Source organism: Henckelia pumila, chromosome 2 (genome assembly GCF_033568475.1).
Source record: "Henckelia pumila isolate YLH828 chromosome 2, ASM3356847v2, whole genome shotgun sequence".
In the NCBI taxonomy this organism is placed as follows: domain Eukaryota; kingdom Viridiplantae; phylum Streptophyta; class Magnoliopsida; order Lamiales; family Gesneriaceae; genus Henckelia; species Henckelia pumila.
The window spans coordinates 191,051,523-191,078,311 of NC_133121.1; the positions used below are offsets into that span (position 1 = coordinate 191,051,523).

The window sequence follows — 26,789 nt, forward strand, 5'->3', positions numbered from 1 at the left end:
AAGAAGTCGCAGGCTTAGAATGGGTGAGACCCAGCTGAGGCTCGGGAATGGTTCCAGAGTTGAAGCTACGGCCATTGGAGATGTTTGTTTGATTTTGCAGAATGGTTTTAAATTATTGTTGAGAGATGTTTTATTTGTGCCAGATTTAATTAAAAACATTATTTCTATTTCTATGCTTGATAGAGATGGTTATTCTTGTAATTTTGTGAATGGGATTTGCAGTATTTACAAGAATGAATGTTTAATTGGAAATGGACAACTTGAAAACGATCTATACAATTTAAAACTAAAAGACGTTCCAGTGAATTGTATTGACAAACCGGCAACAACAAACAAAAGGAAAATCGATAGTCAAAACCCGGCAAACCTTTGGCACGCTAGACTAGGTCATATTTCCTCAAGGAGGATGAACAAGCTAGTGGGAGAGGGCATGTTTGATATGTCTGATATTAACTCTCTACCTACTTGTGAATCCTGCCTAAAAGGGAAAATGACTAAATCTCCTTTTAAGGGGAAGCCTGAACGTAGTCAAAATCTGTTGGATTTGATCCATACAGATGTTTGTGGTCCATTTAGAGTAGGGACTCAACATGGCCACACCTACTTCATTACCTTTACTGATGATTATTCAAGGTATGGGTATTTATATTTAATGAAATATAAGTCTGAAGCATTTGAAAAGTTCAAAGAATTCAGGGCTGAAGTAGAAAACAAGCTAGGTAAAAGTATTAAAGCACTTCGATCGGATCGAGGTGGAGAATACTTGAGTACCGAGTTTTTGGACTATCTGAAAGAGAATGGGATTCTCTCTCAGTGGAATCCTCCTATGACACCACAGCTTAATGGTGTATCGGAGCGTCGTAATCGAACTTTGTTGGACATGGTTCGATCCATGATGAGCTTCACTGAGCTTCCACCTTCGTTTTGGGGCTATGCGCTTGAAACGGCGGTATTGTTGTTGAATAACGTCCACACTAAAGCAGTGGACAAAACACCATACGAGTTATGGAATGGCAAAGCTCCTAAGTATTCATACTTGAGGATTTGGGGATGTCCTGCTTACGTGAAGCGGACAGTGGGAGATAAGTTGGATAGTCGATCCAGCCTGTGTTATTTTGTGGGGTATCCGAAGAATTCAATCGGATATTATTTCTATTATCCTGCTGAAACAAAGGTGTTTGTTTCGCGGAATGCCACCTTCTTGGAGAAGGAGTTCTTATTGGATAAGAAAGGCGAGATGATGGAACTCGAAGAAGTTCGAGAAGAACCCGAAATACAAAATAACGATCCCACACCTCAGGAACCATTGCTGGACACGCCTGCACCTAGAAGATCCGAGAGGACTTCTAGACCTCCAGTTCGATATGGTCTTCTTCTTGAAGAGGGTCAAGATGAACCCGACATTGGATGTGATCCAAGAAGCTTCAAGGAAGCAATTTCTGATGCGGATTCGAATTTATGGCTTGAAGCTATGCAATCAGAATTGGATTCGATGCATACTAACCAAGTCTGGACTTTAGTGGATCCTCCCGATGGAATTGTTCCAATAGGGTGTAAATGGATCTACAAAAGAAAGCTTGGGCCTGATGGTAAGGTATTGACCTACAAGGCGCGATTGGTGGCGAAATGTTATACTCAAAGGCAAGGAGTTGACTATGATGAAACCTTTTCACCAGTCGCAATGTTCAAGTCCATAAGAATCCTAATTGCCATAGCTGCATGGTATGACTATGAGATATGGCAAATGGATGTGAAGACTGCTTTTCTTAATGGAGACATTAAGGAAGAAATCTATATGAAGCAGCCTGAGGGGTACACATCCATGGGAAGCGAGCATAAGGTATGCAAGCTTCAGAGATCAATTTATGGTCTAAAACAAGCATCAAGAAGTTGGAACCAGAAATTTGATGAAACAATTAAAGACTTTGGTTTCATCAAGAACCCGGAGGAACCTTGCGTGTACAAGAAAGTAGTTAAGGATGCGGTGACATTCTTAGTACTTTATGTTGATGACATCCTACTCATTGGGAATGATGTAGGGATGTTGCAGTCAACAAAGATATGGTTATCAGGTAGATTTTCGATGAAGGATTTGGGTGAGGCATCCTACATTCTTGGGATACAGATCTATAGGGATAGATCTAAGAGAATGATAGGACTCACTCAATCAACCTACATCGATACCATATTGAAACGGTTTTCAATGGATGGGTCCAAGAGAGGACATCTACCCATGTGTCATGGAGTTTCTCTATCCAAGTCTATGTGTCCCAAGACTGATGCAGAGATAGAGAATATGACACATGTACCATATGCGTCAGCTATAGGTAGTATCATGTATGGGATGATATCTACCAGACCGGATGTAGCATTTGCTCTGAGTGTCACGAGCAGATATCAGTCTAATCCTGGTCAGATGCATTGGAAAGCCGTGAAGGACATTCTTAAGTACTTGCGAAGGACTAAGAATATGTTCATGGTTTATGGAGGACGAGAACTCAAACTGGAAGGCTATACCGACTCTAGCTTCCAAAGTGATGTGGATGACTCGAAGTCAACCTCTGGATTTGTGTTCATGCTCAATGGCGGTGCTGTCTCTTGGAAGAGTTCCAAGAAGGACACCACAGCGGATTCCACCACTGAGGCTGAATACATTGCAGCATCAGCTGCTGCTAAAGAGGCCGTTTGGATGAGGAATTTCGTCCAAGAGTTGGGCGTCATTCCTGAATTTGTTGGTCCAGTCCCGGTGTACTGCGACAACACGGGTGCCGTTGCTCAAGCAAAGGAACCAAGGTCTCATCAAAGATCCAAACACGTACTGAGGAAATACCACATAATCCGGGAGATTGTGGAAAGAGGAGACATCAGTGTCGAACGAGTGGCCTCTGCAGACAATATCGCTGATCCACTTACTAAGCCTTTGCCAGGACCATTGTTTGACAAACATCGCGAAGCAATGGGTCTACGTAGTATGACTAGTTGGCTATAGGGCAAGTGGGAGATTGTAAGAGTGGGTGCCCAGTGAGCCAACTGTGTGGCTATGGGCTTTGTTGACTCTTTGTATAAACAATCTTTTGTTTAATATTATTTACACTTTTATGGCAATGACTTTATATTACTTCATATTGTTATATTGTGATATACTATTGTTGTTTTGATAAAGACCTTGAATATACTATAGTGTATGTAAGATGTGGTAGAACATGGAGATGTCTATCATGAAATACATCTTATAGTCACTGTATATTCTAAAACCGTTCCTAGTCGATTGAGCCGTCCGATAATAAGGATAAGGATCGCTCGAGTTTGAGACTAGCATTTGCGATGCGGAGTACCACGTTTCATTGGTAGGGAACATGGAGATGTTCGAAGCATGCAAATGGATATTCATAGGATGAATAGTCGAACTACCCTATCCGGACTTTCCAAGTGGTTATCACTTATCGAGTGGATAAAGTCCGCGGTTTTGGTTGTACACCATTAGTCCTTACGACTTGAAACATCATGGAGACTCTATATGCTAGTACTGTGCTTTGACTCGTTTACCGACTCTGAGGGGGTCATCAGGTGTCGAGATTGGGTACAGTTACGACACATATAGGAGTCAATGCATTGTTGTCAAGGATTCACCACATACTTGCGAGTGTGGATATCCTATGCGATCTGAGGAGATATTAGTGTGACAAATCTCTGGCCAGAGTACTTGATGTGATTTAAGAAATGGTTTCTTAGTAGCACATGCGATGTCACTAATTTGATCTTCAAGATGCATTGCATAGTTATCGAATCTTGAGCGACTCTCGATATACCAATGGTTGTTGATTCGATCGGGATATATGGATGAAGGGACCGTACTGTACGCTAACCAAAATCTACTGGTTCTTGTAGGCACTATCAGTGATACCTAGGGAATCATGGGGCGATGTTGCTAGGCGCTTTACCATGATTCGTTGGGCAAGTCGGAAAGTGTTGTTCCGAGTCACAAGGAGTTGTGAGCCCACGGCTAGCTGTATCCCTGAACCATTGAGGGTCACACAGTGTAATGGAGTTTTAATCCCCGTTGAGATAGTTAAATTTAAAGAGTTAAATTTAATGAACTAAGGAGTTGGACTTCTTAATTAAGAGTAAGGGAGTAGGGTTTCCTAAAATGACATAGGGATGGACATTTTTGGAAACCACTGAATTCGGATTCAGGAAAATTTATTTTGACTTTAAAACGTGCAGAAATGGTTTCTGTGCACATTGGTGAAATCGTTTCATCAATCGGAGTCACGATGAATTTTATATTAATTTCTGAACGAGCGGGCTTTGCTTGTCGAGCCCCAGCTTATGACTAATGGGCCCTAAGGTGTTAGTGGCCTGCATTATAAATAAGTTATTTCAGTACAGAAATTACACACAACAGGTGATATTTTGAGAGCAATTTTCGAAAACCCTACCCTCTCTCTCAAACATATTTCGGCCGCCCCCTTCACTCTGCCCGAGAAATTCCGGTCTGTGATTTTGAATTGCAGTCAGGAATAACGAATCAAATTCGTGTATTCTCTTCGCAGAAAACTTCTGATAGATTTTCTAGTGCAATCTATCAGAGGGATTAAACCTCTGTTCGTGGACCTGATTGAAGGCGTTCATCGGTTCCAGGGAGAGACAACAAGAGCAGAATTGTTCTGTTGGTGTCCATTAATCTCGTTGCGAGATTTGAGGTAAAATTTATTTAATTGTTATTTAAATTTTACACACACGTAATTCAATCGATGAACGGTTGATACCCATACCATGGAAACGTTCCATGAAAAAATTTTTAAACTTCCGCTGCACCGGGTATCAATCGTAATTGGTCTGGGAACTCGCCAGTTTTCCAACAATCCCGACACCTGATGACCCCAATAGAGTCGGTAAACGAGTCAAAGTACAGTACTAGCATATAGAGTCTCAATGATGTTTCAAGTAGTAAGGACTAATGGTGTACAACCAAAACCGCGGACTTTATCCACTCGATAAGTGATAACCACTTGGAAAGTCCGGATAGGGTAGTTCGATCATTCATCGTATGAATATCCATTTGCATGCTTTGAACATCTCTATGTTTCATACCAATGAAACGTGGTACTCGGCATCGCAAATGCTAGTCTCAATCTCGAGCGATCCTTATCCTTATTAACGGACGGCTCAATCGACTAGGAACTGTTTAGAATATACAGTGACTATAAGATGTGTTTCATGATAGCCATCCCCATGTGCCACCACATCTTACATACACTATAGTATATTCAAGGTCTTCATCTAAACATCTTATAGTATGTCACAACATAATAATATGATAAAAGATAAAGTAGACGCCATTATAAAAGTGTAAATTATATTAAACAAAAGATTGTTTGTACATAGAGTCATCAAAGCCCTTAGCCACAAGTTGGCTCACCGGGCACCCACTCTTTCACTAAAAACCACTGGTGGAATACAACTGATACTGAAATAAAGTGTAGCCAAATGTTATACAACCTCAACGAATAATAGTACTAAAAATCCACTAATAAAAACCTGGTACGGTACAAATCCAACCTGTTGTAGCTCAAAGATCGCTACCTCATGGTCCGTCCAGCCTAAACTCTGCCTCATAGAAAGGGATGTCCAGAACCAAAAACCAAGGACGTGAGCTAACAACGCTCAGTACGAAAGTATAAGTATACATATGCCATGAATTTTAATATAAATAAAGGGTACCGAAAACCTATCACGGTAGAAAACTCTTGGTCAAACAATAGGCATCATGGTATATAGCACGCTGGGCCGTCGCATCAGAAGGTACTCTCATACCATAAGAATAAGTGGATAAAAGTAACCGAACCCGAATCCACGAAATTCATCCATAATATGTTGGGGCTGAGCAACCCCTCTACTGGTAATATCAAGTTATATGCTCAACATGATAATACATGTAACAGTAATAACCATGGAATAATAAATGCACATAATTCATGCTATATAAACCATGAAAACATAGTACATGTACACTCAACCAGTATATCATGGATAGTACGCCTGTACCTCTATTAAGTAACTTAAGCAACCTAGCAACACTGACTCTCTAGTCCAAGCCCATAAGCAGATAATCATCATATCACTTATTGTCTACTAAAAACCTTAACTAGACTAATAGTTACTCACGAAAGCTAATCAGATTCTAAACTTATACATGTGTCCGTCGTTAGCCCTTTGATACAATTGCCTCAAAAGCAAGGCACAAATTCGCTACGATCCTGGTAGCGCCTTGCTATCTTCCAACCTTCGAATTGACGCCTAAAACCGCTAGAATCGAGCTAAAAGTCAAGAGAGAAGTGAGAATTGTGCGAAGAAATGGCTGCCTCGAGCCCCTATTTAAAGGCAATGATCGGACCTTTCGATCGGAATTCGGAACTTCCGATCTCTCTATCGGAGGTTCCGATCTCTATCCACCAAACACGTGTCTCTGATTGGACAACACACTGCTGCCGACAGAGTTCAGACCTTCCGAACTAGGGTTCGGAGCTTCCAATATATGTCACATCAAGTCACCAATCAGAAAGCACATACTTTCTTGTCCAAAGGCGATCGGACCTTCTGATCTTGAGTTCGAAGCTTCTGAACTCACCCTCTTCCTCCAAAGTACAACGCACCTTCCGAACAATTCTTCGGAGCTTCCGAGCTGTCCAATAACTTGAAGCCCTTGTAACCATTTAGGAACCCCCTTAATCATGTTTAGGCAGTTGATTAACTTAAGGAATCAAGCTACTAGGGTGGACGAGGACGAGGGACGAAGGACATGGCTAACTAGTAGGCTACATGATGAGGATGAAGAATTAATGATTTTAAATCATTCGCATGTTGAAAAATCAATTGGGAAGATAACATTTATTTCAATCATAACCATCGTAGACAACATGACACATCAAGAATAGTTGTCAATTCGCGAAACAATGACATAGGTATTCGAATTTCTAGAAGATTATAGTTATATGTCTGTGAAGTTCCGTTATGTTGTTTTTGTCTTTTACTTGACACATCTAAATATAGATGGATTTACCACCTATTATACATACCAATTGAATTGTTATAGGAGAGATCGATATCAGAAAATGATATCATCAGCAATTCTTGTCATGAAGAAGGTAGTTCATCAATGGCTTGATGAAGAGGACCTAATCAAGGCTCTAAAATTCCAGGCTCAACAAACATAGATCGACAGACTCCTATCAATGTCGTCATGAATAAGTAATTATGTCACCTTTTAAATTTAGTAATATTGATAAATATTCAATACATTGTACATTTCTACATTCATTTTTGGTTGTTTTAGTTTTGTTAAAATTGAGGTTCCTCCTGAAATTTCAAATGATATTAAAGGGGCCATAAAAGAAGCAAGGCCGACTTGTAAGAAAGTGCCTAAGGACACCAAGGATTTGTTGTGAGACCATTTTAAGGTATGTAATAATTTTAAATATAATAAGGTTAGATATATATATATATATATATATATATATATATATATCTTTATGAACTAGTTCACTTTTAATATTCTCTATAATTATTGACTATTTGTTGAAAATAATGCAGTCGAAATATAAATGGGATAATCATACTGATAGATAGATGAAAAAAGTGTGGAATGAAAATGCGGGTGAGAGATATAGATTAGCGATTCATTTAGCTTAAAAATATGCATTAGCATCTGCATATGAAGATTTGGAAGAAGATCATGACATAATGGATATGATAGGTAGGGGGCCGACTGGATGGAAAAAACTATATGAAATGAGTTAGTTCAGAATCACCGAAGTAAATAAAAACATATTATGAAATGTGAATCTGCAAGAAAAAATCGGATGACAAAGAAAGATGGATCAATTACAAGACATGCTGGGGGTTCTATCTCTTTTGGGGCACACCGAGAGAGAATGGTAAATCTTATTTTCTAATTTCAATCCAAATAATTTACATCTCCCTTGTTGAATACTTTTAATCATATTCCAGTTAGATCTATCAAATCTAATATATAATTTTTCTTTATATTTCATGTATAATAACAGAAAAATGAGTTGGGACGAGAAGTAGATCTATTTGAAGTCTTTGAACGTATGAATAAGAAGAAGCAAGGAACTGGGGAGTTCGTAGACACTAAATCAAAAAGTATTAGTGTGAGTCAGAACTTGTTTAGTTATTTTTGTAATTTTTTAATATTTTTTTTTGTTAATTTGGAAACGAATTATGCACATATATAGTATTAGTTAACGTGTTTTTTGAGTAGCATATAAATCTCGGTATCATTCAATCTAATATATATGCATATATGTTATCGATTCAAGCAATTATGTTGTCATATTGAATTTTTTATGTTCTCACGTTAGGCCAGAAACTTTAAACAAGGTGTTGTTATTTGAATGTTTAACCTTGGGCTTTGTGTGCTGAACTTTCTAGCATTTGACATTTCTAGGCTTCTAGCATTCTTGTATGATTAACCTTGGGCTTTATGTGCTTAGTTTTCTTGCATTTGACTTGCTGATATGAGATAAGGTTTCTCCAATTATAATTTTAAACTTTTTTCAGCATTTTTATCTGGTGTTTCTTTATATGTATTAGAACGAATCAAGCTAATTATGATCTGAACAAGAAAAGTACAGGGAAAAACAAAATTTGATTATCAATCTTCTAATCCTTCATTTGATCTCACGGCTTGGTATGATGTGGCTGGTTTCCCAACAAAGGGAAGGGTGTATGGATATGGTCGTGATCAAAATTTTGAAAGAGCATGTTGTGGAAGTTCGTTTCCAGCAAGTAACGAGACACGTTGTAATGAGATAAACAATGAGTTTTCTACATAAATTGAAGAGATGCGTGCAACGAGGAAGAAGAGATTGAAGAGAGTAAGGAGAAACTGGAACATGTAATCATGGAAAATAAGCATAGAGAAGAACAACTTATTGAGGAAGTTAGACAATGAGAAGAAAACCTAAGAGAGATGGTTCGTCAAATGATTCAGGAGGTGGTCTATACAAATCACTTGTTTGCAGGGCGGTTTGGAATTCGTGACGTGATAGGGGATTTAAAGATCAATTTTTTAGGGGTATTGACTTTTTATTTATTTGGTTATAGTTGGATTCATTATTTATTTGTGTAATGTTTATTACTTGGTACTCTTTGTGGATAGTTTCATATGTTTATTATTCATTTTTTTTTATTTTTAAAATCAGTTGATTTAGTTAATCTTTATTTATAATTTTTATTTTTTTGTGAGATGTAAAGATTATGGATTCTGCCATAATTAGTGAGAAAATTTAACGATAAATTTGTAAACAAAATTGATAATAATAGATGGATTTATAAAGTATATTTAGTGTATTATTTGAGATCGATTTTTGACAGATATTAAGACTAGATTAGAGACCGAATTCGAATTTGGATGTGTAATCATTTCAGTAAAGTTAACACGGGATCATAAACGGATTTACAATCCGTCTCTAAAATTAGAAACAAATTTTTTTTGTCTCAAACTCTGAGATGCGATTTCTTAAACAGATTTTTGAGACGGAAATTTTTTTTTCTCATATTTCATTCTAAGACGGAAATCTGATATTTAGAAACCAATTTTTCTGTCTCTGAAGTCTTGTTCTCTTTTAGCTAAGAGATCATATTTTCTCATCAACAAAATAAGAGTGAAGAACAAATATATAATCATGGAATAGCATGGACAGAATTAACATTATTCAAAAGATTAATTCACAGTCTTGGAAGTAAGATAACTGAGATATATAGTTGAGAGAAACTAACATGAGAGATCAAGTTCAATGATCTAGACCAGGAGATCGAAAAGGCGAAGAACTCAAGAAAACTCAGGCGGAAACTAACTCAACCAAGGCATCCACAGTTCTCTTCCCTCTCAAGCTCTTGGTACATGTAGAAAAATCGCCATCACATGTTAATAAAATCCAGTCATCTTCTATGCCTTGGTACTTCAATCTGAAACTTCCAATACTCAGGTTTAGTCCTTTTGCCACTTCTTCCATGAGCTTCACAAATATTCAAGGTTTGGTCTTTATACTTTGCATTAATAGTCACTACATTGTCGCGCGTCCTCCGTATAGATGTTAGCAAGTTGTTGAGTGCTTTGTGCAATGGTGCGTGCCCTCTTGAATGATGATTCAATTGCTACATACGTAATGCACACATATGTTTGTTAAATTATTTTAAATATTATTTTATTTAGTCATTAAAATATGGTCAACATGTTTCATCAAGATAAATACGAGAGATATCTCATATTTGAAAGAAAGCACAAATCAAGAATATTATCTGGATTAAGATGGTAAATATTTTAAGATTTGAATTACCATATCCCCGAAAAATATCATCAATATTTGCCAAATCTTGAATCTGTATAATGGTTAGATGACATCTATAAACAGTGGCATACAAATTTCCTAAATCTATGCAGTTATTCAGAAAATACACCATCTCATAAAATTGCATAAATGTTTAGAAGATCTTTTTCTCGGTGTTCGTGATCTTCGAAGTTTATGGGATCTCTCTAATTCATCTCAATATCAATGACTAGAAGTTAGATCGTTCCTGCTTTTATTTTTCCGCATGTCGAAATTTACATGTTATGGTCATACGTACGTAGATCGAATTTATTTATTCATTATGTTAAATTTCTTACAATGTTTCCATAAAACTGATAAAATATTGGGTTAAAAGAAATTTCGAGATAGTATTTAAAAGCCAAGGAAGATATAAATTATTATCTTGAATTTAATAAAGTTACTTTTAAAAAAAAAACATTAAAGTTATACCTTCCAATCTTTCATACATGTCGACATATCCTTCTCCAGCTGCCTCAACACTGTTAGCAGAATCAGGCATAAAATGTTTTATAACATTACTTGAGGGACCAATGCAATGACCAAGATTCTGGTAACCCAATTCCCCAACTTCAAACACTAATTCCTTTCCCAGTTGTTTACCGGATGCGACCTTAAAACTCTTGAGTTTCTCCTTCATTATTGATAGCAGAAAGCTTAAGTAAGACTGTAGATATCCATCTTTGTTGCTGCCAGGTGACACAAAGAACTCTATGACATAAAAATCATCCCCCGTATGCCAACTTTGCAAACAAATTGCAAAATAAGTATCCAATCTAGCTACTTGTGCATGATGTGCCAAGGGTTGTTCCGTCTTGCTCGAATCACCAAAACTTTTGCAAAACAACATTTTTTGTTGAGAATCTACCAGTCTTCCAAAACCTCCCTTTCTCGACTGTACTTGATGGAACTTACATGCTTTACAAAATTTGCGTATCCTCGGATCTTTTCTACAAATGGAACTAATTATTATACGTTCAAAGTAATTCATTTGAACATCGACGACATCGGAGCTTTTGCTGGAAGAGATCCAAACCGACGCCACTTGTAAGAGGGGACTCTTGATCACCAACTCAAGCATCTCGTTGATTTCAATTATTGCTAGTTTTTGGCCTCCAACTATCTGGATTGAACATGAAACAGTTGGCAAGTTAATTACTGTAATCATACCTTGTATTTTTTTCACTTTTGTTCCTATTTTGACCGGAGTCCATCCTGTTAGTCCGTAAAAAAAAAACCATACAAGGACCAAAAATAAATATATATATATATATATATATATATATATAAGTTATCGGATTAAAAATGAAAATTCACGATAATATTATCAAAAATAAAAAGAACATGCCAGTTACAAGAGTAGAATTGCAAATTATATACTTAAAGAACATTTTTTTAAAAACATTTTACAAAAATCTTGTCCAAACGCGTATTTAAGTTTTCTTTACTTATGAAACACTAAAAATGGTTTTAAAGTACATGTCCAAACGGAACCAATAATTCTGTGTCACTCTCACTCTCTTGATTCCTAACAATTAAACTTCTGACTCTTCCCCATAGGATTTAACATCTAAACTTGCCAATATATTGTAGAATAACACGTACATCAATATATATATCAAGTTGGACGAGACCATGCAGGAATATTCAACACTCAACCTTGGCAATGTATCGAGCAATCCAAACTATTTTGGTGATTATTTTAAAAATAAATAAAAATTCTGTTATTGGATTTTTGTGATAATCAAGCCTGAAGATGATAAGTTAAGAGCCAAGGAAAATATGGCACAAGTTGGCAACTTAATAACTCAAAATAATATGAACAGAAAACTATCATATAGCTTCTAGATTGAGTAGGCTACATGAAAAGAAGTAAGGAGTACTACGGCTTGCAATCCAATTTGTAACTCTCATGTGTATATAGGCTATATTTTATAGACAACAAGGTCAGTTCAGGCATTTTTAATCGGCCCGAGCACTCGTTTCATTGTGATACTTGATTTACTCTTAATCCTATATTTGAATGTCCTGGAAGCTAGGTTCAATGCCTCGGGCAGCCTTAGGGCGGCGGCCTGAATGCCCTGCACACGAGCAAGACAGTGGTGCAGATGCATGTCAAGCACAAGGCATTGTGTTGTTTTCCCCTCTGATTAAAAATCCCTTACAAGATGCACTTTCCAAACAGAGGAGCAGAGAAGTATTCTATCTAAATCAACTTACAAGAAGAACTTTCGAATTTTCTTTCAATAGAGAGGAACACATAAGACATAGATATATACATGTATATTTGAGTATTATCTAACTGAAAAGAGAGGTTTACGAGTGACTTGCTTTGAACCATGAACTGTAACTGACATGCTTCCATCTCATATTAACAGCCTGCAAATAATCGATAATATCGTTCCATTAGTACCATCTAGTTTGTTGTAAATTGTACTTAACTTGAGGAGGCAACAGAGGGAGAGCAGAAAATTACCTCTATTATCTTTTCGATGTCTTTATATTTATAAGGGCATCCAACCACCTCTAGTACCCCAATACATTTCTCATGATGCAAGTCAAACAAGGGTAAAGCCAAATATCTTCTTGTGTGATAGTTAGCAAGATGATCCTGAAGTGGAAACTCTTTTGCCGAATAAAGACGTAGGTCCGGAGATGATTCTGGTAGTCCACTCAAAAACACGCGTCCGGGGGGACCAAGTTCATCATCTGTTGCTCCATTGCCCACGTAATAGTAACTGTCCATACATTGCTTCCTATACTGACACAATCCTTTATAAAGGAGACCAAGAGCAAATGGCTGATTCGAAGTTGATAGACATGATCTATTTTCAATCGTTTCGTGTGCCCAGAGTTGTATGATAGAGGGGTCACAAGTACATAAAGACAATATTTCACCAAGCAAGAATTTGACCTTCTTTTGAAGTGATGGGCTGAGCGATGGCATTAATGAATTATTTTCATGATCTCCCTTTTCTCTCCAACAAATCCATCCATTTTCATATGTCAATGGAACAGGTAAGCAAGACAAATTGGGCTCATGCAAGTATTCTCTGAATTCAGAAAGTGAATACGTTGCATTACATCCTATCCGCTTTGCAACATTTTCATTAGAATGTTGATTAATTTGTCCTAAGCGGTTGTGAATAATTGGACATTTAAAGGGATGCTGATGTCGAACTTCATCGGTTGCTAAATATTTCTCCAGAAGGTGTCCTCCATTTGCAATCTTAAATCTTTTTAGTTTCATCTTCATTATGTGAATTAGTAAGCCAAAAATAGAATAAATATATGCATCATCTCTACTTCCAAGTTGAAGAAAGAACTCGAAAACCTGTGTTTCATTCTCCTTGCTAGTGCTCGCACAAATTGCAAAACAAGAGGAAAATCTTGCTTGTTGCGCATAATGTGCCATGGGGTACTCAGATATGCCAAAATCATTTAAGTTTCGGCAAAAACATGACTTGCTTTCAGAGAGAAGTGCTAAACCAGCAATCCCTTGTCCATTTTGTAAATTTAGGAATGCACAAGCGTCATGAAATGCCGGGCGTGGAGAGGCGTGCTCCACTTGTGAATCTGTTACATGGATTGCTCGTTCCATGCAGTAGACGTAATTACCGATACTACAACACTGCTTGCAAGGCACCCAAACCTGTGCCAAATGAAGTTGGGGCACTTCCTTAATAGCCAATTGCAGCACTGCCTTGACATTACGTCGTGTTTGCGGCTGACATTTGTGATCATAAGTTGGATTGATTGAAGAAATTAGTACGTAGTTCGAAATAAAGCTAACATATATATATACACGCCCAAGAAAAATGGAAGTTGGTTTTAGTATATATATATATATGTTTGTACGTCTTCGTAAAATATGATTCTGAATCGTTTACCTTATCAGAAGAAGTATGAGTTGATCTCATATCTGCTACCTGTGCACAGACCATACAAAAGAAAAATGTGCATTGGTATATATTATCAGCTGGATTAGCTTCATGCATGCACTGACGTACTCTCAGAAAAGTTTAGAAAAGTTTACATCATGAAATAGAAGCAACTTTTTAATTTTCTTCCTTTTTTTTTTTCTTGGCAATTAAGCATACTAGCACACAAAGATTATATAAGACAGGAGAAAACCTGAAGTGCATAATAAATGTCCCTTATCGAATAAGCTGAATAGTGTTCCATCCCTTGATAATCCATGAACTCGAGTACACCAATGCAGTGCTTGTACTTCAAATCAAATACTGGCATTGCATAATATGATCTTAGACCGCAGTTGGCAGAATGAACTCGGAGTGGAAACTCTTTGTTAGAATAGAAGAGCAGATCCGGACTGGATTCAGGACGGCCGTTTCTAAAAACTCGTCCAGGCGGTCCAAGATGCTCATCTTCTGCGCCATCATAAACATGATATTCATGTTCCATGCATTTCTTTATGTGCCAACACAGTCCTTTGTGAAGATGTTTCACAGAAAAGGGTTGGCCCATAGTGGTGAGATAACACCGGCCCTCCATCTCTTTCGGTGACCAAAATTGCACCAATGAATATCGCCCATACACAAATTTTTCTGACATTGTTTTTAGAGCAAGTGTGACCCTCTCTGGGACTGTTCGACCCGAAATAATGTCTTTGTTGGCTGATGATGATATCGATCCCTCATGGTCTCTTTCCGGCCACCAAAAAACCCATCCCTCGCTCCGTCCTTTTTCCGATTCCAAGAATTCAGCCCCCAAGTTGTGTTTGAATTCAATGACTGATGAAGCCTCTTCATATATATAATTACACCCCTCAATTTCAGTTATGTTAGAATACAAGTCATGTTCGCCAGACATTTTTGGTTCCTCGACCGCTAAATTCTTCTTCTCATACCAGAGTTGTTTGATCTCATCTTACTTTAATATTGTGTTTGATTGGAATCACAAGTTAATTAGGAAATGGTATTCATAATAATTAATGTTTGGCTCTTGTTCCTACCCAACACCCCCCATCCATCACATTTATTAACTTTGACTTGGGCTTGCTACAAATTTCATAGAAACTTCAACGCCAATAATTAAGTAGTGCCAACCTAACTCATTTTTTGCTGCCAAACTAACTCTTACTCGGGCTCTTAAATATTTGCATATATTAGGATTCCCTACAAGCGGTTCATGTAGTAACGCAACATGTCGAGGATCTTGGACCTGAAGGTGCGTTACTACAACAAAAACGCCAAAAGGCAACTGTTGTAATTGATGGTGTTATAGCACGCCCAACAAGAAGTTATAAATTCGCTGTCATTATGAGACTACGACAACGTTTTTCTTTAAAGACAACGATTTTTAACCGTTGTATTTCAACGTGTCTTTTTATTAAGAGTGTCTTAAACAACAGTTTTAAACCGCATACGACAACGGTGAAAAAACGTCGTCTTTTTTCAGATAAAAAAACAAAAAAAAATTAAATTTAATACAAAAATTTTCGTATTATAAATTAATCAAAATTCAAAATTTCGAAAATAAAATTTCATACAATATTATAAATCATTCAAAATTCAAATTTATCGAATTCTAACTCAATAATCACTATAAAAAAAGTTATGCATTAATCACGATAGACTTTGAATCATCCCTTCAGCATATTTAGCATCCCGAGCTAGTCTCGACTTGAAGCAAGGATATGATGTGAGCATGCAAGTAACCAATTCGTGCTGAAAATAACAAAACATGAAGAAAATTTTAGTACTCCACAAGTATGCTTGCGAGTAACAAACGCAGAGCTTACCTTCAATTTCCCCCTTTTGATAATTCTTTCACATAGAAGGCGCAATCTTTCCAGTTCAACCTGCCAAATGCAAACATGGATAAAATTCAGACCTATGCAAGTTATAAAAACATTAAAGAAATCCTGGATATAGGAAATTTGATTCAGTCCAACAAATTCATCCATTGTAAAAAGTATTAGACCGTTAAATAGCACAGAGACAGTTTTATCAAATATCTTCCTCACCTCACACTAAAGGTTCAGTTAAGATCAATTATGTCCATGAAGTCTTGTTATAAACAAGAATTGCCGGGGATTGTACGTAAATGGAGATAGCATGAATTATAAACAAAAGAAAAAAGATATTAAAACAAATGCTACTGGATGTAAGATCAAATCAAATATCAAATATGGGCAGCAACTATGCTTATAAAAATATAAACATTTAAATGAAGTGGTTCATGGTAATTAACGGAATGTGAATTAGTTCATTTCTTATGCTCAAGAAATCCAGACCATTTGAGATTGGCAGAGTTCAAAATAAGGAAAACTTGTCATTAAGAATACACCGAACTGATGTTGAGTAATTTCCAAAAGGAACCAAAGCAAGAAAAGCTATTAACAAATGAAAAAAATATCCGACTAACCTTTACGACTGGACTGTTACCAATCCTTGTGTCCCACAGTATTAAGCAGGAATCATCTCCAACACTACAAAACTGCTGTGAACTTCACGATGCAACAAACAAGTCAGACACACAAGGACAGACCAGTAACCATTTATGTGAAATGGTTGTCAAAAGGTTGATGAACACAATGACAAAAACTTCTATAGTGACAATAAAGCTAACACACGCGATAAACAATGACAATCTTCACAGGTTTGAATACAGATGAGCTAACATAGTACATCAATAAATACTTAAATTCATGGAATATCATCTCAAGTATCATGAACTTTCCATGGCAAGAATCTAAGAACCAGAATCGATCATCATCTCAAAACAATGAATATAAATAAATAAGCATGTCAGGCACATAATTTTTGGGAATTCAGATAGTCGATACCTCTCCCGTATGTAAGATAGTTTTGTACTTCTTGACATATGGTGAAAGCACATCTTCATTGAACTTGTAATTAAGAATTAAATAAACCAAATCAACATGAAACCTTATGCTACAAACATTACAAGATAAACCAGTAAAAAAAGTACATACATTAGCATGGACAGTGAACTTAAAAACACATGGTAATATGATACTTGAAAGGGTCAGGACGACAACGAGGCATAACACAGTCATCCAATGTTAGTGAAAGCACACATTTGCTCTTGTAAACAGGTCTGTCTATAGATCCACTACAAGAAAAACGGTCATTAACAACGGTTATTAACCGTTGTCGTAGGCCCCAGAGAACTGTTGTTAAAAGCACTGTTGTTGAAAGGGGCGCTCATAGACAACGGTGAAAAACTGTTGTCTTTGGATATACGACAACAGTTGTGCAACGGTTTTTCACTGTTGTGGTTTTGTATATTTGACAACAGTTTGACAACATTTTTAATGTGTTGTCTTTGGGTGATATAGACAACGGTTTTACAACATTTTTACACCGTTGTCTTTGGGTGCAATAAACAACAGTTTTACAACAAATAAAAACCGTTGTTATCACTTGAGATTGACAACACTTTGACAACGTGAAAAATCCGTTGTCTTTTAGGCAAAAATATTTTTTTTATTAATAATGAAATTATAAATACTTTTGATTTATATTTAATATTTAATACTTAAATTATTTTATAATTAAGAAAAAAAACTTTGAAGTAATTAAAACAGTTTATATAAAATAAAACTAAACATCACCAAAATAGCATTAATTAAGAAAATACATCTTTGAATTACAATAGACGATTTATCAAAAAATTCACAATCTACCAGTAACTAAACGAGACATAAAATATGCCAAAAAGTTTTGAACCAAGTTTACAAAACGAAAAAACACCCCAAAAAGATAGATAATCGTGCATATCAAACCCAAAATATCTTGCTTTGCTGATAAACTTTCTCCAGTACTTGTGCATCTTCTAAGATATCATTCCATGCATTCCTATAGAGAAGAATAAATAAAGTTAATGAAGTCACAATAGTCTCATAACATCCCAAAAAAAATCTCCAAACAACTCCACAAAATACCAAGTCTGCAATGAGTTGAATAAAATTTGATAATGAACATGATATTCTCGAGAAAGCCACAAACATTCTCCACAAAAGAAGCAAACTCAAAACAACCCTCAGCACTTTCCAAAACCGCTCCACACAGCCCCAGAACAGCCTCCCAACAGCCCCAAAATAGACTCCATAAACCTTCCAATAGCAGTTCAAAACAACCCCATCACCTCTCAAATCCACTCCTAACAAGCTCAAAAACCAACCCAAAACATCCTCTAAAATAGACACAAACAACCACCAATACAACCCAAAGTGGACTCCAAAACAACCTCCAAACAGCCCCAGAACAACCTCCAAACTGCCCCAAAATAGTCTCCAAACACCCTCCAAAATCAATACAAAACAGCCCCATCACCTCTCAAAGCCGCTCCAAACAAGCTCTAAAAGCACACCCAAAACAGCCTCCAAACAGCCCCAGAACAACCTCCAAACAGCCCCAAAATAGACTCCAAACACCCTCCAAAATCAATCCAAAACAGCCCCATCACCTCTCAAAGCCGCTCCAAACAAGCTCTAAAAGCACCCCCAAAACAGCCTCCAAAATAGCCACAAAATAACCACCAATACAACTCAAAGTAGACTCCAAACACATTCCCAAAATGCAGCTCAAAACAGCCCTATTCAAACTCAATATGACGAACTCATGTACATACCTATTCATAGATATCATCTTGTATGCATTCGGCTACCTCAGATCGCACTTCATCAATTTCTTCTTGAGAGTACTCTGCTTTTGTGAACTGTGAACACAAACAAAAATGTATATGAGCTTGAAACAAAACTAAAATAATTTAAAAATTGATAAGTAGATAACTTCCAAATATATGAGATATTGACGAAGATGATATTACAATCGAACGTAGTGCATCTCCCTCGATAGTTGCAACTTTTTCAGTAATTTGCCTCATATATCTCATCACATAATAACCGCATTGCTTCATATCTGGTTGTCTAGGAGCCTGTAAAAATGTCAAAATTTTAATGGCTAGTATACCCAATATTTTAGATTGAAATAGAAGTACACATACGCTGATTACTTCCCATTGGACATGCTTTCTTCCTTTCTTTCCTTTGTTTGAATTGAACAATTTTAATGCCCTTCATGTATACATTTAAAATATATGATTTATGAGTTTTCATAATAAAATAAATTAATACTTAAAATTAATTATGAACTCACATTTCCACGACATATTTCCATTCGTCATCGCGAATTCGCTGACTTGCAGAATCCAACAAGTAAACCATTTCTTTGTGAGGTTCAATGACAGTGAGATTCCAATGGAATCTACACAAACACAAGATCATAATTACACACACACATGAAATCGAAACATACAAATGTCTAAGAAAATCAATTGAAAATGATATTATGGATGTTAGTTACCCGCTACTACTTGGCACCAAAACCAATTGATTAACTAATGCACCGATCAGTTGGTCTGATAAAAAGCTTGCCCTCTGGTTCAACCGTTCAGTTTTACCTATTTTGTCATTTGTGGTTCTTTGAAAATTCGGGATGTTGTGTGGATTTACAAATTTGAATTTACCAATATTGTTTTCCTTGACCAACTTCTTATAAAGATGCCTACAATTTTGAAGAGAATACAATCAGAATTACATTAAATAATACATACCTTACTAATAAAGCAAGTGATTATTATATTTAATAAAACAACAAACAAAGTGTAAGGCAATTTGAAAACTTACCATATGTAAGCAACCATACAATTTGCTGAAATTGGCTCCAACAAATACAAAGGACTGATGTCCTCAAGGTGCAAGTTTAGTTCATAGTTATCTCCAAATACCTCCTCATCCAAATGAATTGACAATTTCTTTCCGTTATCAAAAGCTTGATTATAATAACAATACAACGATCGCACCGATCTTGGCACATTTGACGACAAAGTCTGATTTTTTTTTGCATGGCCAGTTATCTTCCTTTGATGCTTCTAATAATTGAAAATGTAAACATAGGTGCAATACCAAAAATTAAATGCATATGTACTTAGAAATTAAATAAATTTCATTTACCTCGTGTCGTAGAGTTACCAAATGTTCTGGCCAAGCAACATGTGTTCCAACAGCATCACCAAGAATTTCACATTCATTGGGAATTGGAAATGGAAAACGTGCTGATTTTTGCATTGCTTCATCGATGGATACACGCATGCAATTTTTGGGTATTGGAAGACCATGGAGCAACTTACCAGCTCCATTAACCTCAACAACTGTTCCGTATGCAACAATTTCTGTGCTAGAATCCAAGGTCAAAATAACTGATTCACCCTAAAAAAAAAATAGTTGTGTCATTGAATTGTAACAACTCTTTACGTAAATAACATTAATTAATATATACGACGACTAATATACTTTTAAAGCAATTTCTTTGTCCACAACTCGCATTTCAACATCTTTGAACACCTCAAAACTTGGGAAAGTCTTGTTGATTTTCACTTCATTATCATTCAGTTGTTGCAAGTGTACTGAGCAACTTCCTTTGTCATCAACGTCATTCTCCCAAGCACCATTTTTGTAGATGATTGCTTCAAGTTTTTTAATGCGTGTATCTTGTTCTTCAAGGCGTGTATCTTGTTTTGCAATTAACTTTTTAGCCTCCACCAACTCTTTCCCTTGCTCAATCATCACCTCTCGGTCAACAATGTCAGTCTTCAAACATCTACCAACATTAAAATATAATGTTGGAGTGATATGACCTCCAACAGCCCTGACACGTCCACCATGTTCTCCTGTATTAAGCGCTTTGGTGATGATATCTTCTTTCGCACCTTTTATTTCCAATGTACCCTCAATCTTCTGATGTATATACTCATCCTGTCATCCAATTGAAAGAAATAATTAATTTCAAAAGGTTTTATTGAAATTATACAATTATTGTACTTGTATAGTTTCTCACAATCTTCTCTACTGTTTTTTTCAACTCGTAGCCTTCAAACTCCCCTTCTTTATTGACTCTTCCTTTTTTCCAAATAAGTGCTCGATTGATCTCATCATCGTCACATAAATCATTTACCTACAAATAAGAAAAATCAAATGATATATGTCAAATTCGAACCATTTACACATATGAGAAATAAATTTGTAACTAAATTTGTTAATTGTGCAAGTGCTATAAAAAATTAAAAGGTGCCAAAGGAATAATACATACTATTTCTTCGGCATATCGTGCATATCCTTTGCGAGCAAGGCGATGGGGATATTTGTTCATCTTTCTTCTCTCCTTCTGGATGTCGCTTAGTTGCTAGTCAAATGAAACATTCCACATGTCAAGAACATTAATGTGTTTTAATTTGCACTAAACTGAAAATTAAACTTACACTGAAGTCATCAGACATGCGAGTGATGACAAAAGAAGTCCAATCATCTCTTGCAAGACCATAGCCACTAGGTGGTTCACTCAACTCTTCTGGTTTGTCAAGCTTGTCCATAATATATGTCTGAGTGAGATGAGATTTAAATTGGCGCCACTTATTATTTGTTGAATTCAAACATCCCTTCTTCCAACTTGCAGGAACATCATATGACAACTGAAAAAATCAGATTTGGAAATACATTAAAAAGAATCCTATAACATTAAATATATTGTAAAAATATGAGTGCTAGATTGTGAACAAAGAAAGTCATTTACTTACATTAACAGACTCCCATATCGATTCTTTAACTGCATTTGGAACTTGCTTCCACGTCTTGAAATTTATCTTCACCATTTCTCGAGCAAGTACGCCTATGTAACTTTGCATCTCAATAGCAGCATCTCCCACCGGTTGTCCAAGTTTATTGAATCTTACCTGTTTCCGAATGCCCTGAACCCTTTGCCTAGCAAGTTTATCTAGATGTGTACGACCTCTAGATGTTCTTGTTGTTTCGGTGTCTGCTGATTCTTGCATTTCCTTGCCCTCGACGCTCTTGTTAGTCGACGTAGATGCAACTTTTTCCTTGCCCTTCCCAATCACTACTGGAGGCTGCCCAATTCTCTTGCTCCACGCTTCAATTGTCTCCTCATTGGACCTGATTTTGAGCTTCCCAAAGGATGTCATTGAGTCTAGATGTAATCTAGTCATTTAAAAAGTAAAAAATAATATCAATATTGTAAGAAACACCATAATAAAGTCATTTTTGAATTAAAATCAGCATACACAAAGATGCATAAAATTAGAAATAGTCTTCAAAATAATATTTAGAATGAAGATGCATTTCAATATTGTCTACAAATATATCTTCTACAGCAAAATAATATCTTTATTTATTAATTGTCGATCCATGTTCCATCACAATCTTCACGAAGGCATTGGGGCTCATTGTCATCTTCATCGTCGACTTCCATTGATGGTAAGCCTCTGGTAGAAGATTCATAGTGGATTACAATGTCTTCCAGCTCGTCCCCATTTGCGTTCTCGAATGATTCTCTTGTAGGGGCTGCAAGTACAATACTCCATAATGGATCTTCAGGATCTTCAACGAAAAATACTTTCTTTGCTTGACTTCCCAAGATAAAATTTCTGATTTAAATCCAATTCTGTTCAGATTCACTAATGTGAAACCAAGATCATCTACTTTAATACCATTGTTATTCTCCACCCAATGACACTTGAACATTGGAATTTGAAAGTTGTGGTAATCAAGTGACCATATTTCTTCAATAAGTCCATAGAAAACCATGTCTGCCATAATTGGATTTTTTTCCTTTGCACTGGAAACTTGCATGGTCTTTGCGACTAAGCTTACTCCGGAATTCTGAGTAACTCTTACATCATCACGTTCTTTTGTAGCATAAGTAACCCCATCAATCAAATAACCAGAATACTTTAACACTTTTTTTCTAGGTCTACGCGATATCCACTTTAATCTTTCTGATATTTGATGCGTGGAATGGTCAATTGCACGTTCAACCTACATTTAACAATAATCTTAATATTTTGCATAAGAAAGCAAGGGTTTTATATATGCTTATACTTGGTTCTTTTGGAACTTACAAAATCATACAACCATGTAATAAACGTTCGGTTATGCTCATCTTGTAACCACTTTTTGGACTTTGCTTTATGAGGGAATCTTGTCCTCAACTCCACCATGTGTTCCCTAATGGAATTATTAGAATTCAAAAATCAATAGAATGTGTTGAATGCACAAGGAAGTATTGATAAGTTGAGGATCTTACTCAATATAAGGATCAATCTCAATATCATTTGTCAATACGTAAAGATGTGCTTGCTGCAACTCATTATGACTAGCGGAGTGCACAATTGCTTTTGACAAAGGCTTGGTGCGTTGTACTTCACGGTCCCTTGATGGTATCCCAATTGTGTGGACATTAGAAAGATAGTCTGAGCAAAATTCAACTGCCTCTTCAGCAATATAACATTCAGCTATACACCCTTCAGGCCGATTGCGATTGCGCACATAACCTTTCAAAATCTTCATGTATCTTTCAAATGGGTACATGTGTCTGCTCCAAACCGGTCCACACAATTTCACCTCTCGAACGAGATGAACTGTTAAATGAATCATTATATCAAAAAATGAAGGGGGGAAATACTTGTCAAGCAAACACAATATCATCACAATTTCTCTTTGCAATTCATCCAACTTCGAGACATCCATCACTTTACTATATAATTCATTGAAGTAGAAACACAACCGAGTGATTGTATCTCTGACATGTTTTGGAAGGACACCGCGAATGGCCACAGGAAGCAATTGTTGCATTAGAGTTTGATAGTCATGTGACTTAAGGCCAACAAGTTTCAAATCTTTCATTGACACAAGGTTTTTAACATTAGAAGAGTAACCTTCGGGGACCTTCATTCCTGATAATGAATTGCAAATACTTCTCTTTTCATCTTTACTTAGAGTGTAGCAGGCTGGTGGCAAAAACGTTTTCTTATCCCCAATCCTTGGTGCCAATTCAGACCTCACATTCATCTCCATAAGGTCAAGTCTTGCTGCTACTCCATCCTTTGTTTTTCCTGGAATGTCAAGTAACGTACCAATGACACTTTCGCATACATTTTTTTCAATATGCATCACATCAAGAACATGTCGAACGTGTAAATGTTTCCAATACTCAAGTTCAAAAAAAATTGATTTCTTTTTCCAGCATTGCTCTCCATCACCCATCTTCGACTGAAGCTTTCCGCTGAATTTTCCCATACGATAATTAATTCTTTCAACTCTTTCCAAAACTTCATGGCCGCTCAATGGACGTGGTGCAGTGTTAAACTCTTGGTTCCCGTTAAATGCCTTCTTTTGTCTTCGATACGGATGATTTGAAGGTAAAAACCTTCGATGACCCATGTATGACATTTTTCTGCAATGCTTCAACCTTGTCGAATAAGTTTTTTCTGCACAAATAGGAAATGCATAATATCCCTTCACAACACAACTTGACATGTTCCCATATGCTAGAAAATCATTGATTGTCCACAGTAGCACAGCTCTAAGGGAGAAACTTTCTTGTCGATATGCATCGTATGCTTCAACACCTTTATCCCATAAGCATTTTAAGCCGTCAACCAAAGGTGCTAAGTAAACATCAATATCATTTCCCGGTTGTCTAGGACCAGAAATCAACAAAGTGAGCATCACAAATTTTCTCTTCATACACAACCATGGTGGAAGATTGTATGTGATCATTAAAATTGGCCAACAACTATACAAAGAACTCATCAAACTATGGGGATTGATCCCGTCTGCTGATATAGCCAATCTCAAATTTCTTGTCTCGAAAGCAAAATCTGGCCACATGCGATCAACTAATTTCCAAGATGGTGCATCAGCTGGATGACGTAAGTATCCATCACGAATTCTTTTGTCAGAATGTCAAGTTAACTCTTTGGATACCGTCTTATCCCGAAACATTTTTTGAAATCTTGGGATAGGTGGGAAATACCACAAGACCTTTGCAGGAACTCCTTCTTTTACCTTAGATTTGTTGCTCAACTTCCACCTCGATGTCCCACAAGTAGGGCAATTGACAAGATCTTCGTACTCCTTCCGGTATAAGATACAATCATTAGGACAAGCATGTATTTTCAAGTATTCCATCCCTAGTGCACGTAAGCTTTTCTTGGCATCATAAAATGATGAAGGCAATTCATTGTCATCTGGAAGCATTTCTCGAAACAAACTAAGTAGATCGGTGAAACTATTATCACTCCAACCATATTTTGCCTTCAAGTTAAATAATTTCACAATGGCAGATAACTTTGTGAATTTAGTACATCCAGGATATAAACTTTTCTCGGCATCTTCAAGTAGCTTATTGAATTGACTTGGATTCTCAGCATACGAATCATATACAGCATGTACCATATCTATAGGTTCTTCAGCAAAAGATGCGTGTTCATCTTGCCCAAATCCATCAGTACCGTTCATTGAGTTCACTGTCATAGATCTTTCCCCATGCCATATCCATGTATGATATGTCAAATCTATACCATTATAGATCAAATGCGCCCTTATAGTTTGAACATTTTTTTTCTTCAAATTACCACATCTTGCACATGGGCAAGGAATTGCATTAGGATCATTAGCATTGCTCATTGCAAATTGCAAGAAAGACTCTATTCCGATTTCATATTCAAGTGATAGCCTATCCTTACGCATCCATTCTTTGTCCATTGTTGATGTAGCTAATCACCCAAAAATTATCTAGAACCTACCTTCAAAATAGTTTGTAGATCATACAGCAAGATCTTAACATAACTCCAATTGCAAATAGTAACCAACTAATCATAAAATTTTGTGACAGAAAAAACAGTACTCATAAGAAAATATAATCCATATTTTTAAAATATATAACATGAAATATAACATGTCTCATATTTTCTACACAACTGCATGAGAAAAATATTTCTTTTTAAATTTATGATATGTGGGTTAAATAAATTATAAGTGGTGGACAGTCAATCTGATAAAAATATAATACATGAAAATGAAATGATTGGATGATGAATCAGCATCAAGCAACCAATCAATGTCATCACATGGTTGAGAAGTTATATAAATTTCTATTCAAAAATAATAAATTTACTTCAATTTTGAAAAAAAAATTTGACAAATTATACTAAATATTCAATTTTTAAAACACTTGCAGATTATTATTGCATAATATTCCTTTTTTTTTTATTTTTTCCTTTTTTTTTTTAAAACAGCTAGCATATTCTAATATGATGACATGATATTTACGATATCAAAGCCCAATCCAAAAAATTGAGCACACGTCACTTTCCGTCGTAATCAATTTTTGGTGGGAGAAGTAATTTTAAAAGAAAATAAAAAAAATAGGCCAAGACAAGAATTTAACACTCAAAAAACCCCCTCATTATCAAATCTTCAAGAATTAATAACAAAAAAAAAAATATACAAAATCCACACATAAAATGTATAATTATTGTCTAATT

General features: G+C 36.2%; 4 protein-coding genes across 4 annotated transcripts; all 4 read right to left on the minus strand.

Annotated features, from left to right (window-relative positions):
- Positions 1–12,682: 12,682 nt before the first annotated feature.
- Positions 12,683–15,242, minus strand: LOC140884936 (uncharacterized). The gene is made up of 3 exons (XM_073291845.1): positions 14,529–15,242; positions 12,871–14,323; positions 12,683–12,773 (listed from the first exon to the last, which is right to left on the minus strand). The coding sequence occupies exons 2-3, from the start codon at positions 13,993–13,995 to the stop codon at positions 12,711–12,713; spliced, it is 1,188 nt and encodes a 395-aa protein (XP_073147946.1). The 5' UTR covers positions 13,996–14,323; positions 14,529–15,242; the 3' UTR covers positions 12,683–12,710.
- A 4,000-nt stretch (positions 15,243–19,242) lies between these two features.
- On the minus strand, positions 19,243–20,109 carry LOC140879525 (uncharacterized). The gene is made up of 5 exons (XM_073283272.1): positions 20,074–20,109; positions 19,751–19,951; positions 19,544–19,651; positions 19,392–19,461; positions 19,243–19,314 (listed from the first exon to the last, which is right to left on the minus strand). Exons 1-5 carry the CDS (start codon positions 20,088–20,090, stop codon positions 19,255–19,257), a joined length of 456 nt encoding a protein of 151 aa, XP_073139373.1. The 5' UTR covers positions 20,091–20,109; the 3' UTR covers positions 19,243–19,254.
- A 2,524-nt stretch (positions 20,110–22,633) lies between these two features.
- Positions 22,634–25,020, minus strand: LOC140879250 (uncharacterized). Its single transcript, XM_073282930.1, has 4 exons — positions 23,546–25,020; positions 23,361–23,466; positions 22,950–23,277; positions 22,634–22,803 (listed from the first exon to the last, which is right to left on the minus strand). The coding sequence occupies exons 1-4, from the start codon at positions 25,018–25,020 to the stop codon at positions 22,634–22,636; spliced, it is 2,079 nt and encodes a 692-aa protein (XP_073139031.1).
- Positions 25,021–25,206: 186 nt separating this feature from the next.
- LOC140879251 (uncharacterized) lies at positions 25,207–26,007 on the minus strand. The gene has a single exon (XM_073282931.1). The coding sequence runs from the start codon at positions 26,005–26,007 to the stop codon at positions 25,207–25,209; it is 801 nt and encodes a 266-aa protein (XP_073139032.1).
- Between the last annotated feature and the right edge of the window lie 782 nt (positions 26,008–26,789).

Coding starts and splice junctions, on each gene's coding strand:
- LOC140884936 (XM_073291845.1), bottom strand. CDS start 13,995: ATGGAACGAGCAATCCATGTAACAGATTCACAAGTGGAGCACGCCTCT. Junction 12,774..12,870: donor ACATCGAAAAGATAATAGAG/GTAATTTTCTGC, acceptor GATTATTTGCAG/GCTGTTAATATGAGATGGAA.
- LOC140879525 (XM_073283272.1), bottom strand. Junction 19,652..19,750: donor TTGGTGCCAAGTAGTAGCGG/GTAACTAACATC, acceptor GTGTTTGTGTAG/ATTCCATTGGAATCTCACTG. Junction 19,315..19,391: donor TCCAATGGGAAGTAATCAGC/GTATGTGTACTT, acceptor ACAGGCTCCTAG/ACAACCAGATATGAAGCAAT.
- LOC140879250 (XM_073282930.1), bottom strand. CDS start 25,020: ATGATCACATACAATCTTCCACCATGGTTGTGTATGAAGAGAAAATTT. Junction 23,467..23,545: donor GAGATTGATCCTTATATTGA/GTAAGATCCTCA, acceptor TAATTCCATTAG/GGAACACATGGTGGAGTTGA. Junction 23,278..23,360: donor TTACATGGTTGTATGATTTT/GTAAGTTCCAAA, acceptor TGTTAAATGTAG/GTTGAACGTGCAATTGACCA.
- LOC140879251 (XM_073282931.1), bottom strand. CDS start 26,007: ATGGACAAAGAATGGATGCGTAAGGATAGGCTATCACTTGAATATGAA.